The sequence below is a fragment of the Myodes glareolus genome, chromosome 1 (genome assembly GCF_982192425.1).
Source record: "Myodes glareolus chromosome 1, mMyoGla1.1, whole genome shotgun sequence".
Lineage (NCBI taxonomy): Eukaryota > Metazoa > Chordata > Mammalia > Rodentia > Cricetidae > Myodes > Myodes glareolus.
Window position 1 is genome coordinate 27,328,783 of NC_142026.1, and position 18,027 is coordinate 27,346,809.

At 41.8% G+C, this 18,027-nt stretch overlaps 1 protein-coding gene across 1 annotated transcript in view; it reads left to right on the plus strand.

Moving 5' to 3' along the window:
- Positions 1-871: 871 nt before the first annotated feature.
- Positions 872-18,027, plus strand: part of LOC125396888 (nuclear autoantigen Sp-100-like) — an 85,105-nt gene continuing 67,949 nt past the window's right edge. The window contains exons 1-7 of the mRNA XM_087907268.1: positions 872-1,002; positions 3,125-3,284; positions 12,063-12,231; positions 13,124-13,198; positions 15,398-15,457; positions 17,147-17,236; positions 17,752-17,901. Of these exons, the coding sequence (XP_087763394.1) occupies positions 3,126-3,284; positions 12,063-12,231; positions 13,124-13,198; positions 15,398-15,457; positions 17,147-17,236; positions 17,752-17,901 (703 nt within the window). The 5' untranslated portion in view covers positions 872-1,002; position 3,125. The remainder of the gene's footprint in view (positions 1,003-3,124; positions 3,285-12,062; positions 12,232-13,123; positions 13,199-15,397; positions 15,458-17,146; positions 17,237-17,751; positions 17,902-18,027) is intronic.

Consider the following 18,027-nt stretch of genomic DNA (forward strand, 5'->3'; position numbering starts at 1 on the left):
CTAAGGATGAGAACAGAGCCCTGGGCTGCGCAGGCAAGAAGACTGCTGGAGACCTGACAGGACTCAGGCTCACCCAATCTCCTGGTTCCTCAGAGAGAGTCTTCCCAGAGGGAGCAACAGAGAGGAACCTGGTGCATCCTGGTGATCCCTGAGGGCCTTCCTGGAAGGCCTCCCTGGAGGTGTCTGTGCATCTCTCTCCAGGTCCACATCTCAGAAGGATGGACAAGTTCTTTGTCCTTATGCCCTGGTGGTCACTGTGGCAGCTTCCTTTCACTCTTGAGTTCTAGGCTGGGATGACAACTCCTCAGTCAGTGCTCTGACCAGAGTGTCCATCAAGCTGAAGGATCTGCCTCTCCAGCCCCATTTCCCCTGGTGTCTGAGGTAAAGCTTCTCTTAGTCAGGATCCAGCTCTGTATTTTGCTGCTAGCCTGAGAGAGAACCTGAAAGTGTGTGGCCCTCCTTCCCCATCTCTCGCCCACCCATGTGCTCTTCCTCTCATGCCAGTTCAGCCAGGGACAAGATAAAGTAGAGATTACAGCCCACCCTGGGGAAATCTGTTCCCCTAGACACAGGGGTGCCTAACAGTTTGGGTTAGAATGAAGTTGTGTTGTTGCTGTTATTTATTGCCTTTCGGTTGCTGCTTTATTTTCCATCTTTGTGTAAATAAGGTTACTACTAAGACCTGGCCCTGCATGTCCCTGGTGTTCCCCTTCGCAATCCACTAGCCCCCTTTCTCCTCCCCGCTGCCACCACATTCCAGGAAAGAAAGAAGGGACAGTATCTCAGAGCAGTCCAAGTGAGAGTAGAAAAATACTTTTATTTTCCTTTTCCCCATCTGGGCGGAGCCCTCCCTGGTGAGTTAGTACTCAGGCTGACTTCCTGCTCTCAGCTGTGGGCCACAACACACAGTCTGCAAGTCTGTGAGGAGACCAAGGATCAGAGATCACCCTTCCAAACCCCGAGCAGGAGTTGGGAGACAGAAGGTGGCAGCTTCAGCAACAGGTGAGTCTTTCTCCCTCTGTAACTTAATCCTCTGACAGCTTGGGTGATTTCACGTCTTAAGTGGCTGCAGCTTCAGTCAGTTTAAAGCCCTGGACATGAAGAAGCTGTGCACTGTAGTTAGAGAGAAGAGATAAGAGAGAGGTAGAGAGAGGGAGAGAGACAGAGACACAGAGACAGAGTGTGACAGACAGACAGAGGGTGACAAAGACATACAGAGAGACAGCAAGACAGAGACAAGCAGACACAGAGACAGAGAGAATACCCAGAGCTTTTGAAACTGAGTAAGATATCTGCCTGCAAGGCCAGTTTGCCACAACACACAGTCATAACGTTCTTGTGTGCAACACTGTCAGCTGTCAGGAGACTCTGGTCACAGCTGTGAGGCACTCCTGGCGGCCTCTGTGACACGATTCTGTTGTTATCTCAGTAACTCTGCGTTTTCTCAGTCCCTCTGCCTCTCTCTGCTTTCACTAAGTCACCTCAGGGAAGACATTCAAATAGCAGAGTCTCAGGGTCAGCAGCTGGCTGCCCTCTGTCCTGGTCTCCTACCTGTCTGGCAGGACTTGTCACCTAGGAAGCTGTCCCAGGCTCACTCCTGGTTTGAGTTCTCACTGTCAGATTTTGTTCCAAGAAAGAAAAAAAGACAAGAAAGGCCCTGGCTAGCAGCGGCCATGTCAAGCTGCACGTTTTTCTTTCCACCTCAGCGCCCTGTCCTAGGAGGTGACTCCTCTGACAAGGACATGGCCGACCTCTGTCTGCTCCACAGTGGTGATCAGATGTGCTCCTCAGAAACAGTGCCAGTCGGGGTGTTTGCTCCTGCACAGGAAGTGATGTATTTCCAGTACTGCTGTTGAACCTAGGGCCTCGACTGTGCCTGACTATATATTTCTATCTATTTTAAGGATGTTAGAATCCGTGTTTTGCTATGTTACTCAGGCTGGCCTGAACTCATTCCACAGTGCTGAATGGCCTTGAACTTATGATCCTAGTGCCTCAGTCTTCTGAATGAGTGGGGATACAGGCCACTGTTTAAAAGCTTTATATCTTGTGGAATTATAGAAAGTATAAAACCACTTTAACTGTCCCCCATACACAATCCCCAAAAAAACAAACAAAAATAAAAACCCAAATCAGTTAGAATACAATGTGTAATTGTTATTCAAAATATCCACCTTTTCCTGTACTCAGAGGAAAAAAATATTCAGCCTGTCACCTTTATTGATTTGTTCATCATTTTGAATTTCCACTTCATATTTTTGACAGGTTTTTTAGTTTAACTTACTTGCTATAAAATTTACCCATTATAATAAACAATCCAATGACATTTTACAGAGCCTGCAACCAGCACCACAGTTCAAGTTTGTAACTTTGGACTAGGAATCCCCAGAAGAACCCCCACAGCTGTGTACAGTCCGTTCTTGGTCCCTAGTCCATGCAACCACACATACATCTGTCTCTGTAGATTTCATTTCTGGGCATTTTATAGATATGGAATTATACATTATGTGGCCATCTTTATTTGTCTTCCATTATTAAGAAAAATTTTTGAGATTCATTAACTCATAGAATGTATTAGCATTTTGTTCCTTTTATTGAGGAATAATATTTCATTGTATAAATTATCCAGTTTTACTTTTCTACATTCAAACTAATGGCCATTTCAAACATTCCTAACTTTTAGCTATCAATAATGCTACGAGAAATATTTGCATATAAATTAGTGAGAATATTCCTTTTCACCTGTATAAGAACACCTAGCAGTGGAATTTTTGAATCATAGTTAACATTATATTTCACTTTATTTTTGTCTGTATGTGAATATGCAGTATACATGCATGCATAAACATTCACATGCATGAGGGCTTATGTGTGCAGATGCACATGTATATGTGTGTGCACATGTGCACATGGGAGTGATAGGCAGGGTCTTTCTTTCTTGAACCTAGAACTTGCCAAATTATTGGACTTGACTCATTGTATTTATTGGGGTTAACTCAAGACCACCTATCTTATGTATGTTACTCCTTTACAGTCTTTCTTTCATGTATAAAACCCTACATTTCACAAGCATATAGACTGATAGACCTGATTATCATTTCCCCATGGTATTTCTCCCCTCCAGGATGTCCACAGAAGATAAGAACACAGAGACGATTCCCTTCAAACCTATATTCCTGACCTTCAAAAGACATAAAGTGATGATTTCAAATGCAATAAAAAAGCCATTTCCTTTTCTTGAGGTACTCCGTGACAACAGTCTCATCACTGAACAAATGTATGAAGTAAGTGAGGTTTGTTATACCCTATGCTGGTAAACAGGCTCCAGATTAAGTTATACTTTGATATCTTGGAGCCAAACTGGATGATTGGTAGGTTTTTAAAATTGGACTTAATTTTTAAAGAAAGATTTTATTTTTTTTATCTTTTTTTTTTAAAGTTTATTAAATTATAAAAGTTTCCATTTCCGCCCCTCCTCCCAACACCCTCCCACTTCCCCAACTCCCTCTCCTCCCTCTCCCTCCCTAAGAGTAGTCAGGGTTTCCTGCCCTGTGGGAAGTTCAAGTTCCTCCCCCCTCCCTCCAGGTCCAGGAAGGTGAGTATACAAACAGACTGGATCCCAAAAATCCAGTATATGAAGAGGAAACAAGTCCCAGTGTCATTGTCAATGGCTTTTCAGAAAGACTCCGGGCCAGCCACATCCAGAGAATCTGGTTAGATCACGTGCTCGTTCAGTTCCAGTCCAGCTGGCCTTGGTGAACTCTCATTAGATCAGTCCCCTTGTATCAGTGGGTGATGGCGCCCATCGCAGTCCTGATTTCTTTTTTCATTTTCTTCATCCTTCTGCTCCTCATTTGAACCGTGGAGGGCTCCGTCCGGTGCTCCAATATGGGTCTCCGTCTGTATCGCCATCCAACGTCGGATGAAGGTTTCCTCTGCTCTTGCCTTCTTTGTTCACGTTCTCCTTCCTTCTGCCTCTCCTTTGGACCTAGGGAGCTAGGTCCAGTGTTTCGACGTGGGTCTCCGCCTCCATCTCCCTCCATCGCCAGATGAGGGTTCTATGGTGATATGCAAAATGTTCATCAGTATGGTTGTGGGCCAAGGCCGGTTCAGGCACCCTCTCCTCTGTCCAGAGAACAATCTGGGGATCTCTCCTTGGACCTGGGATCCCCTTTATACTCAAGTCTCTTGTAAACCCTAAAATGACTCCCTTAGTTGAGGTATATACTTCCCTGATCCCCTATCTATCCGTTCTCCCTCCCCCCCATCCCAGTCCCCCCATCTTTCCCCATTCCTCCCCTACTCCCTTCTCTCTAACCCTATCCCCTTCCAACAGCTCCCCTACCACCCCCCATGCACCCGAGGTTACCTGGGACTCTTGTCTATTTCCAATCTCCAGGAAGATAGCTACATGATTTTCGTCAGGTTCACCTTCTTATTTAGCTTCTCTAGGATCACGAATAATAGGCTCACAGACCTTTAATTACGGTTAGAATCCACTTATGAGTGAATACATACCATATTCCTCTTTTTGGGTCTGGCTTACCTCACTCAGTAAAGCGTTTTCTATTTCCATCCATTTGCATGCAAAAGTCAAGATGTCATTGTTTTTTACCGCTGAGTAAAACTCTAATGTGTATATGTTCCACACCTTCTTTAACCATTCTTCTATTGAGGGGCACCTAGGTTGTTTCCAGGTTCTGGCTATTACAAATAGTGCTGCTATGAACATAGTTGAACAAATGCTTTTGTAATATGTTAGGGCATCTTTTGGGTATATTCCCAAGAGTGGAATTGCTGGGTCCTGAGGGAGGTTGACTCCCAGTTTCCTGAGAAACCGCCACACTGATTTCCACAGTGGCTGCACAAGTTTGCATTCCCACCAACAACGGATGAGTGTTCCCCTCATTCCACATCCTCTCCAGCATAGGCTATCATTGGTGTTTTTGAGTTTGGCTATTCTGACAGGTGTAAGATGATACCTCAAAGTTGTTTTGATTTGTATTTCCCTGATCGCTAAGGAGGTTGAGCATGACCTTAAGTGCTTTTTAGCCATTCGAAGTTCAACTGTTGTGAATTCTCTGTTCAGTTCAGTACCCCATTTTTTAATTGGGTTAATTAGAGTTTTAGTGTCTAGTTTCTTGAGTTGTTTGTATATTTTGGAGATCAGACCTTTGTCTGTTGAGGGGTTTGTGAAGATCTTCTCCCAGTCAGAAGGTAGCCTTTTTGTCTTACTGACAGTGTCCTTTGCTTTACAGAAGCTTCTCAGTTTCAGTAGGTCCCATTTATTTATTGTTTCTCTTATTGTCTGCGCTCCTGGGGTTCTGCTTAGGAAGTGGTCTCCTGTGCCTATGTCTTGTAGACTACTTCCTACTTTCTCTTCTATCAGGTTCAAAGTGGTCAGATTAATGTTGAGGTCTTTAATCCATTTGGACCTGAGTTTTGTGCATGGTGATAGATATGGATCTATTTTCATTCTTCTACAGGTTGACATCCAGTTATGCCAGCACCATTTGTTAAAGATGCTATCCTTCTTCCATTGTATAGCTTTAGCTCCCTTGTCAAAAATCAGGTGTTCATACGTTTGTGGGTTAATACCCGGGTCTTCTATTCGATTCCATAGGTCGACTTCTCTGTTGTTATGCCAATACCAAGCTGTTTTTAATACTGTTGCTCTGTAATAGAGTTTGAAGTCAGGGATGGTAATGCCTCCAGAAGTTCCTTTATTGTATAAGATTGTTTTAGCGATCCTGGGTTTTTTGTTTTTCCTTATAAACTTGATTATTGTTCTCTCCAGGTCTGTGAAGAAGTTTGATGGGATTTTGATGGGAATTGCATTGAATCTATAGATTGCTTTTGGTAGAATTGCCATTTTTACTATGTTGATTCTCCCAATCCAAGAGCAGGGGAGGTCTTTCCATTTTCTGGTATCCTCCTCAATTTCTTTCTTCAAGGACTTAAAGTTCTTATCAAATAGGTCTTTCACTTCTTTGGTTAGAGTTACCCCAAGATACTTTATGCTATTTGTGGCTATCATGAAAGGTGATGTTTCTCTGATTTCCCTCTCTGCTTCTTTATCCTTTGTGTATAGGAGGGCTACCGATTTTTTGGAGTTGATCTTGTATCCTACCACATTACTAAAGGAGTTTATCAACTGTAGGAGTTCTTTGGTAGAGTTTTTGGGATCGCTTATGTACACTATCATATCGTCTGCAAATAACGAAAGTTTAACTTCATCCTTTCCAATTCGTATCCCCTTGATCCCCTTATGTTGTCTTATTGCTATTGCTAGAACTTCAAGCACTATATTGAAGAGGTATGGTGAGAGTGGACAGCCTTGTCGTGTTCCTGATTTTAGTGGAAAGGCTTTGAGTTTCTCTCCATTCAATTTGGTGTTAGCTGACGGCTTGCTGTATATTTCTTTTATTATATTTAGGTATGATCCTTGTATCCCTAGTCTCTCCAACACCTTTATCATAAATGGGTGTTGAATTTTGTCAAATGCTTTTTCAGCATCCAATGAAATGATCATATGGTTTTTTTCTTTCAGTTTATTTATATGATGGATTACATTGATAGATTTGTGTATGTTGAACCAGCCCTGCATCTCTGGGATGAAGCCCACTTGATCATAATGGATAATTTTTCTAATGTATTCTTGGATTCGGTTTGCCAGTATTTTATTGAGTATTTTTGCGTCAATGTTCATGAGTGAGATTGGTCTGTAATTCTCTTTCTTGGTCGTGTCTTTGTGTGGTTTTGGTATCAGGGTAACTGTAGCCTCATAAAAAGAGTTTGGCAATGATTCTTCTGTTTCTATATTGTGAAATACATTAAGGAGTATAGGTATTAGCTCTTCCTGGAAGTTCTGGTAGAATTCTGCATTGAAACCATCTGGTCCTGGGCTTTTTTTGGTAGGGAGATTTTTAATAACAGCTTCTAATTCTTCACGGTCTGTTTAGATTGTTCACCTGGTCTTGGTTCAACTTTGGTATATGGTACTTATCTAAAAAAATGTCCATTTCTTATACATTTTCCAACTTTGTGGCATATAAATTTTCGTAGTAAGATCTAATGATTCTCTGAATTTCCTCTGCGTCTGTGGTTATGTCCCCCTTTTCATTTCTGATCTTATTAATTTGCATGTTCTCTCTCTGCCGTTTGATTAATTTGGATAGGGGCTTGTCGATCTTGTTGATTTTCTCCAAGAACCAGCTTTTTGATTCATTGATTCTTTGGATTGTTTTCTCTGTTTCTATTTTGTTGATTTCAGCCCTCAGTTTGATTATTTCCAGTCTTCTACTCCTCCTGGGTGAATCAGCTTCTTTTTTTTCTAGAGCTTTCTAGTGTGCTGTTAAGTCTCCAATGTGTGCTTTCTCCGTTTTCTTTAATTGGGCACTTAGTGCTATGAACTTTCCTCTTAGCACTGCTTTCATAGTGTCCCATAGGTTTGAGTATGTTGTGTCTTTATTTTCATTAAATTCAAGGAAGACTTTAATTTCTTTCTTTATTTCTTCCTTGACCCAGGGGTGATTCAGTAGTTGACTGTTCAACTTCCATGAATTTGTTGGCTTCCTGGGGTTAGCACTGTTGTTGAATTCTAACTTTAATCCATGGTGGTCTGACAAGACACAGGTGGTTACTAATATTTTTTTGTATCTGTGGAAGTTTGCTTTGTTACCCAGTATGTGGTCAATTTTCGAGAAGGTTCCATGAGCTGCAGAGAAGAAGGTATATTCTTTCCTATTTGGGTGGAACGTTCTATAGATGTCTGTTAAGTCCATTTGATTCAATACCTCCAATAATTCTCTTCTTTCTCTGTTAGGTTTCTGTCTGATTGACCTGTCCATTGGTGAGAGAGGAGTATTGAAGTCTCCTACTATTTGTGTGTGTGGTTTGATGACTGCCTTGAGTTCTAAAAGTTTTTCTTTTATATAAGTAGGAGGCTTTATATTAGGGGCGTAGATATTCAGGATTGAGACTTCCTCCTGATGAATTGTTCCTGTTATGAGTATAAAATGTCCATCTCCATCTCTTCTGATTGATTTTAGTTTGAAGTCAATTTTGTTGGAAATTAGAATGGCCACACCTGCTTGTTTCTTAGGTCTGTTTGCTTGAAAAACCTTTTCCCAGCCGTTTACTCTGAGTAGATGTCTGTCTTTGTGGTTGAGGTGTGTTTCTTGTAAACAGCAGAATGTTGGATCCTGTTTTCGTATCCAATCTCTTAGTCTGTGCCTTTTTATAGGTGAATTGAGTCCATTAATATTAAGTGATATTAATGACCAGTGGTTGTTGACTCTGGTTATTATTATTTTTTGTTTATATGTTTAATAGAGTTTGTATGTGTCCCTTTTTTGAGTAAAGCTCGTGAAGGGTCGCTAGATGTCTGAGTTATTGTAGGTAATGTTGACAATGTTGGATTCCTTGGGTTGCGATTTTCCTTCTATTACTTTCAGTAAGGCTGGGTTTGTGGCTACGAATTGTTTAAATTTGTTCTTATCTTGGAATATTTTGTTTTCTCCATTGATAGTGAACAATAGCTTGGCTGGGTATAGTAGTCTGCGTTTGCATCCATGCTCTCTTAGTTTCTGCATTACCTCTATCCAGGACCTTCTGGCTTTCATGGTTTCCATAGAGAAGTCCGGTGTAAGTCTGATAGGTTTACCTTTATAAGTTACTTGCCCTTTTTCCTTTACAGCTCTTAATATTCTTTCTTTAATTTGTATGTTTTGTGTTTTGATTATTATATGACGAGGGGATTTTGTTTTTTGATCAAGTCTATTTGGTGTTCTGTATGCTTCTTGAACCTTCATAGGAATATCATTCTTTATGTTGGGAAAGTTTTCTTCTATAATTTTGTTGAATATATTTTCTGGTCCTTTGATCTGCAGTTCTTCTCCTTCTTCGATCCCTATTATTCTTAGATTTGGTTTTTTTATTGTGTCCCAGATTTCTTGAATGTTTTGTGATGAGAATTTATTGGATTTGCTGTTTTCTTTGATCAGAGCATTTATTTTCTCTATGGTATCTTCAGACTCTGAGATTCGTTCTTCCATCTCTTGTATCCTATTGGTTATGCTTGATTCTGTAGTCTCTGTTCGTTTACCTAGATTTTCCATATCCAGCTGGCCCTCGTTTTGTGTTTTCTTCATTGACTCCATTTCAGTTTTCAATTCTTGAACTGTTTCCATTACCTGTTTGATTGTTTTTTCTTGGTTTCCCAGTGTATCATTCATGGATTTACTCATTTCTTCGAACTTTTTGTTATATTTCTCATCCATTTCTTTACTCATTTCTTCAATCTTTTTGTTGTACTTCTGATCCAGTTCTTTAAGGGAGTTATTCATATCCTGTTTAAGGGACTCTATTGCTTTCATAATGGCATTTTTTTCTGCTTCTTCTGAATTAAGAGGTTCAAGACCTTCTATTGTAGGGTCATTGGTATCTGGTGTTTTCATGTCGTTTTTTAGATTGTTGGAGGAGTTCTTGCCTTGGCGTCTGCCCATCTCTTCCTTCAAATGCTCTCTATTGGATCTTCTGGTACCAGGTCAGGTTCCCTTGTTGGGCAGGGACTTCACTGACAGAAGGTCTACCTTTCCTCAGGCAGCCTATTGAAACACAGGCACTCCCTCCTGCCGGGTTGCACTCACAGCCCAGGCCCAGTGAGCAAGGGAGCTGCTCTGGGGAGATCTTGTGGCCCCAGAGGGAAGGGGGGAAGAGAGGAAGGTGTGCCTGGATAAATACTGGGACAGGATTCTGGAGAGCTCTGCAGGGAGGAGCCTCCTCTGCCTGGTGACCAGAAAGTCGAGGGGGGCAGGGAAAGTCTGAATTCCTCCTAGCCAAAGCCCTCGGGACAGGAGCAAACTCACCCCTCCTCCAATGGATGTCTGCTAGAAGATCACTGTCTCTTGCTGGCCAGGAGTGTGGCTGAGCTGAGACAGAGCTTGCCTGTCCTCAGGCAGGCTCTCAAAGCAAAGGAAATGCCCCTGCCGGCCTGAGCCCACAGTCCAGGCCCAGCATGCAAGGGAGCAGCTCTGGGGAGATCTTGTGGCCCCAGAGGGGAGGGGGGAAGAGAGGAAGGTGTACCCGGATAAAGGCTAGGACAGGATTCGGGAGAGCTCTGCAGGGAGGGCCCACCTCTGCCGGGTGACCAGAAAGTCGAGGGGGAAGATTTTATTTCTTATGTGCATGCATGTTTGTGTGCTTTTGCGTGCTCATGTGTGCATTTGTGTGTGTGTGTGTGTTCACATGTGTGCTGGTGCCTACAGAGTCCAGAGAAGAGCTCCAGCTTCCCTGGAACGGGAGTTACATGTAGTTGTGAGCCATCTGATGTGGGTGCTGGGAATCCCCCTGGTCTTCTATTACAGTAACACGTCTTCTGAACCACTTAGCCAACTCGCCAGCACCCAAACCTAATTTCTGACAAAGAATTATTGACAAAGTTTTCATAGCACTTTGTAGAGATATAAGCTACAATAATACATTCATCAATTATAAGTTAGAATTCTGGACTCAGATTTAAACCTGCATATTCTGGGAGTGATGTATATCATGTAAATATTTCGAGAAGTCTTCTCTCCATGTATTAAGAGGAGGAGAAGCAGAGACCTCAGGAGATGGTGCTGCTTCTATCTGAGGAGCAGGTGTTCCATGGTCCTTTCTGGATGAGTAATGCTGAAGAGAAGCCAGGGCAGAACAGGGGTTCTCCATAGATGTGCAATGTCTCATGGATTTTAAACCATAGAGTTCATGGAATTCAAACTCAATTAAACTAAAATGATAAACAAGCTAAAAGTTAAAAGTGATTTTAATTTACTGTTGGATTATTTTATTGAACTGACTTAGTGAAATTTCCATGACGACATTTTATTTTAATTAATATCTATTTTTTTAAACCTATATCTGAGAATATTACAAACTACAGAATTTTTTATTTGGACAAATTTTTAAAAACTTTTTTATTATTTTATATGTCTGAGTGTTTTGTATACATGTAAGTCTATGCACCACAGTGTCCCTGGTTCCTCTGGCGGTCAGAAGAGAGGGCACCAGATCCTCTATGACTGTAGTTAAAGATGATTGTGAACATCATCAGAGTGCTGACAAACAAATCTGGGAAATCTGCAAGAGCAGCAAGTGTGCTTAACCCCTGGGCCCTCTGTACAGTCCCTCCAGTTGTTTATTTGTTTGCTTTGCCTTATGAATTTGCCTCCCTCCAGCAGAGTTCACAGTCAGAGGGAATGGACACCTGATTTCCTAGAGGAGGACAGGTGGTGTCTGAGTAACAGAACAGCACTGGCCACCTACTCTGTTAACCTTTAAACAAACAAACAAAAAAAAGAATGCTTCTGTTTTTATTTTTATGGGTACAAGTGTTTTTCCTGACTCTATGTGTGCATAGCACTTGTGGGCCTGGTGCCCATACTGTACAGAAATCAGCACCAAATCCCTAGAAACTGGAGTTACAAGTGTTCTTGCATTGCTGTGTGGGTGCTGGGAACTGAATGAGGGTTCTCTGAAAGAGCAGCAAGTATTCTCAACCGTGAACCATCTTTCCAGCACCTCCATTCTAGAAAATATTATTGCATATATTATTTATTCATAAGTCTGTGTGTGTTTCTATTGTGTGTGCATGTGTGTATGAGCCTGCTGCTGTGCTTGTGTCCAAGTCAGAGGACAGCCTGTGGCTAGTTGGTTCTCCCCTTTCACCATCTGAATCCCAGTGACTGAACTAAGACCATCAGGATTGGTGACCAGTGCCTATAACCCACTGAACCATCTCACCAGCCCCATTGTTAACCCTTAACCCAAGTGTCCCTCTCTTACAAAAAATGGCCCTTCTTACATGTCACAGGAATGAGGGTGGGAGCTTAAAGTCACTAGTGAGTATTTTCAAAGAGAAAATATTTACTTGTTTCATGAAGTAGCAATGCAAATATAAAACTTTTTATTAAAAGATATGATTGTTGGTGATTGAGGTACACTAACTATAATTGTTTCCTATGGCTCTTCTGTGACTTGGAACCCTGCACTTAAAGTTTCTCCATCAAATATCTTGTAAGGATTTTAGAGATTCCTGTACAAACCTGGTCCCTGTACAAGAAGTGGTCTACAGAGCCTTGGAAGTACTGGAGAAGAGACTTGACCTGCAGGTTCTACGGGTATTGTTCTGTGTGGAAAATATGGAGGCATACCCTAATTTGAAACACATTTTTGAAAGACTTAAACACGGTAATTGGGTTTAGTATCCCCTTGGAGATCACAGTCCTTATTTCCCCCGCCCAATAACCATATATTAAGCATCTACCATGTGTCACATATTGTACAGCACAATCTGAGATGTAGGAGTTTAAAAACTAACATGTTACGTATCATCACAAAACTTACATCTAATGGCTACAGTCAACACGCTCCCGAGGTCTGCTAGGCTGGCTATATAGACTGAGAAGACAATGAGAGCCCCACCAGCATCAGGCTATGGAGAAGAGGACAGGAGAACTCAGTCCCAGGAGGGTAGCACTGCTGTTCTCTTCAGTGGAGCCCTTATAATATTATACACAAGAGTCCATCAGGTTCACTACACCCACCTTGAGTGACAGCTCGGCTGTGGGTTGCAGGAGTCATCTTAGCTTAGCACCACATGCTCATAGAAATCAACAATGTGTGAGCCAGTTCTTCAACCCCATCTGGCCCATCTTTAAAGCCTGCCCATCATGAAGCCTCCCTTTGGTATGTGCCAGATCCTTGACCTTCCATCCAGGAAAGCCCCTCTTTCTTCTTACAATTCTGGAAGCCATGTTCAACTTCCATTTTTTTTTTCTGTTTTGACATCCACCTTCTCTGCCCTCTGATCACTGGAATAGGAACACAGCACAAGTGTGTCTTCAAATTTTTAGTCTTGACCTTGAGCATCTCCTTTCTGTATGGGAAGCATAAAGTCTCCCTTGTGGAGTCTTCTCTGTCCCAGGACATGATGGGTAAACTCTGTCATGTGGCACTCACTAATCTGCAGTGATTAGAAGACTGGACATTTCTAAACGTGTAATGCAGAAATGCTGCCCCTTGTTCCTACTAGAGATCTCTAATGGCTTCCTCTTCTTCTTTTCTCTCCCTCCCATTTCAGTCTTACCACCGAAAGAATTGTGGTCCAGAGACATTGATAGAAGGGACCCAAACTCACAGCTCAGTCTTAAACAAGGTAATTATACACTGGTCTCTCATACCAGATATGTGGTGAGTGAAGTTTTCCCACACCAACAAACTCTCCAGACATCAGCAAGGTGTCTTATGGTGTAATTAAATCAGATAAAGTGTTCAGTGCCATAAGACAGCAGTCTACTTCCCATGCTGGTTAAAAAATTCTAGAGTGTGGCTACTGCTTCTGCTCAACTAGACATAAACCAGAGGTTTCCATGGCTCCTCAGGCAACAGAACTGTTAGCATAGCTCATGAGCTTCAAAGAAACATTAAAATTTATTTAAAAAAGTTATATCTCAAAAATAGTCAGCTATGGTGAGGGGAATTGGGAAGATGACTCTGTTGTCAAAGTGCATGCAAGCACAGGGGCTTGAATTTGATCCCCTAAACTCATGTAAAAAAAAACCAGCTCAATACACAGGGGCAGGTGCTGCAGTCCTAGTACCAGGGAGTCAGAGACAGACAGCTTCCTTGTGATCACTGGTTATGAAAACTGATGAGGTCTAGTCCAGTGAAAACTCCATCTCTACAAAAACCGGTCTATGCCACCTAAGGAATGACACCCAAGATTGTCCTCTGTTCTCTCCCACATATGCACACTAACAATAACCACATGGATGGGGAACACCCCAAGGAATAACAGGGAGAGAACACAACACCCTCTTGTCTTCGCTGGGCACACCACCCTTCCTCCATTATGGAGATTGTCAACCCCAAATCTATCTGAATTAGTCACTTGGGAATTTTAATAAAAGTTCCACCATGCAGGCATTATTGGTTACATTATTAGCTATGTGATTAAGTCAAATTCTAGCTCTTCTCACCTTGGAGATCAAGGTTCCAATGCTATCATCATGTTTTGGTCCCCTGGAAGCCAGCATTCCATTTCCAATGGCTTTCCAAACTTTACCTCTGTAATGTGCACTGCGGTGTTACTGAGGAAGGCTGGCTATGCTCAAGGGCAGACTGACGCTGTTTTCACCTTAATCTCTTGGAACTTACCCAGGATTTGAGGATTTCTGGCCAGAAACGGGATGAAGATCAAAACTATCATTTCTTAGTATGTCACAGTCTCAAACTTGATGTTAGAAGAGATGGATTCAACATAAGAAATGTTGTTTGGGAACCTGGTCTGTTTGGACGCTCTCCTTCCTGGACCTGGAGGGAGGGGGGAGGAACTTGGACTTCCCACAGGGTGGGAAACCCTGACTGCTCTTGGGACTGGAGAGGAAGGAGGAGAGGGAGTGGGGGGAGCGGGAGGGTACTGGGATGAGGGGAGGAAGTGGAAATTCTTATAAATAAATAAATAAGTAAATTTTTAAAAAAATGTTGTTTGAGAGCAAAAATATTGCAGAAGAAAGATAGAATAAAACACCCAGCGAGAAAGTGGTAGAGGTGTGGGGAGAGCACATGGATTCTTTCAGACAGGAAAAGAAAGAGGGAAGGAAAGAGTGAGAGCAGAAAGTATAACAGACAATGGCAGAAGGATCCATGTTGCTAGTTTCCTGCTTTGGTTATCATCTACTTTTGATTCCTATCAACCCCAGCTGGTATGAAGCATGGACATCATTTAGATGCCCAGTTTATTGGTGAGGAAGCTGAACCTGAGAGAGACCATGTGGGGAGTGTTCTTGGTGTCAAATGAAGGAGCAAGAATCCAGACACTCAGGAGGCAGAGTCTGTGTTCTTGACTGTGTACTGGTAATCCAATGGAGAACATGAAACAGAAGTAGGGGAAATAGAGAGAGAAAATAGAGGAAGGAATTCAAAAATGGGAGGGAATGGAGACAGGCTGTTTCTGAGTCCTCATGAGAAGACCAGCAGGGACAAGCCATCAGATATATACGGGGAGGCTGTTTTGTGATAGGTGATGTGTTTCGGAGACAGCTAGAAACAAACTCATGTAAGGCCACTGGGCATGAATTCTCTGGGGACACATGCAGACATCCTATAGCCATGGATATGAAGACAGGTCACCATCAGGTGCTAAAGTGGCCCAGGCAGGACCTTCTCAGCCAGTGCTGACTCTTACAACCTTTTCTCATGACTCGAGTCTGATCTCAGGAATCATGGGGAGATTGTCAGCTCCAGATGGGCTCTGGATTGGTGCTTCAAAGGCTGCTTCAGCTCTCGCATGATAAAGACAGAAGAGGTAACCTACTCCAGTTCCTGAAATGAACATCTAATTTTTGTTTCTTAGGACCTGGTGACAGCTGCTCTCAAGAAAGCCTGACCTGGTCACCCTCCTCCTCATCTGGTGGTCTGTTCTCGTTGACTCTGTTAACATTGCTCTCTCCTCCCATGCAAACTCATTTGCTTTCTGTTGTTGTGATGAAACCCCATGACCTAAAGCAATGTGGGAAGGTTTAGTTTATCTTACAGTTTATAGTCCACTCCTGAAGGGACATCAAGATAGAAACTTGAGGCAGGAACTGAAGCAGAGGTCATGGAGAAATGTTGCTTACTGGCCTCCTCAGTTTGCTTTCTTATATATCTGAGGACTATCCATACAGTGGTGTCGTATCTATCATTAATCAAGAAAATGCCCCCACAGTCTTGTCAACAGGCCAATCTGATGGAGAAATTTTCTCAAGTCCCTCTTCCAACATAATCCTCTCTTGTTTTGTGAACGAAACAAAACCAACCCTCACAACACATACGTGGGGAGCTCTTTCCTCATTTTTCTGATGTCCATAACATTTTCTGCTTCTGTCATTTTTCCAGGTTCAGGGTTTAAATACTAGGGTCCTCGGGGTTGACTAGTAAAGTTTCGGCTCCTGTATATCTTGTCCATATTCATGAATTCGCAGTTGTCTGCCTGTGGCTCTCTTGACTAACTAGACGTGGCCTACATGCTCTGATCTTCTGTCTAGCGGAGGTTAGAGAGCGATGATGAACATGAACATTAGGGAGGCAGTGAATTTTCCCCTTTGGGTCCAGCTCATAAGATCATGTCACAACTGGATCTCTTCAACGATACCTCTACTTGTTACCAGGGTAACAGCTTGAGAGTCTCTCTCCAGAGAAGATAGACCACTGGGGAAAAAACTTTTGATGTTTTATTTACTTACTTATTTGTTTGTTTCCTTACTTATTTATTCATTTATTTGACTATTCGAGAGAGTATTTCTGTGTAGTCCTTGACTATTCTGCAATTTTCTCTGTAGACAAGGGTGACCTTGAACTCAGAGATCCACATGCCTCTACCTTCTGATTGTTGGTATTAAAAGTGTGTACTACCATGGCCTGACTCCTTTTGATATTTTAATTAAACTCTTGACCTTCCTTATATTAATAAATATTTAAGCGATTTCTTATTTAGAATATTCTAAATTCAAGGCATTGATCATAATGAATATTATGTTTATAAACAGAACTTATAATTGAATTATAATTATAAACAACAATAAATATATTATAATGTAATAATGAATATAAAAGAATATTATATTTTTCTGATATATTGTTACAGGTATTCTTTCAGTAATCTTCTGAATGACTTAAAAATGATGCTGTCTCATCCTATTTTCAGAAAATAAAAAGTTTTATTTGAGGAGAATCTAATCTTTTACTCAACTAAGTGTTAAGATTCAATTGTGCTTTAAGATCCAGGGCAGATCAGGAATGTCTGGGTTCAAATTCTGCCTCTGTGATCCCAGGCAGGTTATCTGTCCTCTCTGGGCCCTGGGGTCATTTCCTATAAAAGGGATGTGACAGTGGTCCATGCTCCAGATGGATGTCAAATGATGTCATGAAGAGCGTCAATACTTGTGTTTGGTGCTTCATCTCTGTTAGATGCATTTCTTGTTTTTTTTTTTTTTGACCGATTCAGTCATCAGTGTCAGTTGTACCTGCTTCCAGAATCTAAGCTTCTCATACTGCATAAATGGGATTTCTTCTCTAAGGATGTCTAACATGGATACTCACTATGAAATCCATTATTCCTCAGCCTGGAGAAGTAATGATGGAGAAATTACCACCCTCACCCAGGGAAACCAAACTGAGAATCATCAATTCTCCATCCCCCAGATTCACAATGGTATGTACGCAATAGTATTTATTTCTTTATTCCATGACTTGTCTTTGTAAACACATCTCTGGCACTTTGTGGGGTTTTTTTTGTTATTTTTGTTTTTTGTTTTGTTTTTAAAGATTTATTTATTTATTTATGCAGTATCCTGCCTGTAGGCCAGAAGAGGGCACCAGGTCTCATTATAGATGGTTGTGAGCCACCACGTGGTTGCTGGGAATTGAACTCAGGACCTCTGGAGGAGCGGTCAGTGCTCTTAACCACTGAGCCATCTCTCCAGTCCTCTCTGGCACTTTGGAAGGGTTACTGTGTGGATTTCAGGTGAGATATGTCATTTTAAAAGAGACTTCTTAAAATTAACACTTTATTTTTAAATGCTTTTGAAGATTCACTTACTTCTGTTTTATCTGTGTATGTGTTTTCTGCATATATATATATATATATATATATATATATATATATATATATATGCCATGTGTGCCCCTGGTGCAAATAAAATAATTACAAAATAAAATCTGTTTTAGCTGTGAGTTTATCTGAAAATGAACTATCAAAAGACCTCAAAGAAACAGTAAAGATTAACCACTTGAGAGGAGATACTACTGGCAACGACATTGATGAACTGCAAAGGCCCCAAGCAGCCATACCACCAGGCCCAGGTTCTGAGCCTGAGGGTAAGATGGACTCAGTATTAGCACGAAGGGCTAAGCTCTGGGAGGGAGCAGAGGAAGGCGCTGGTGTCTGATACAAGAAGAAAACTACTTAGGCACGAAGAACCAAAGAGAACACTTGATGCACTG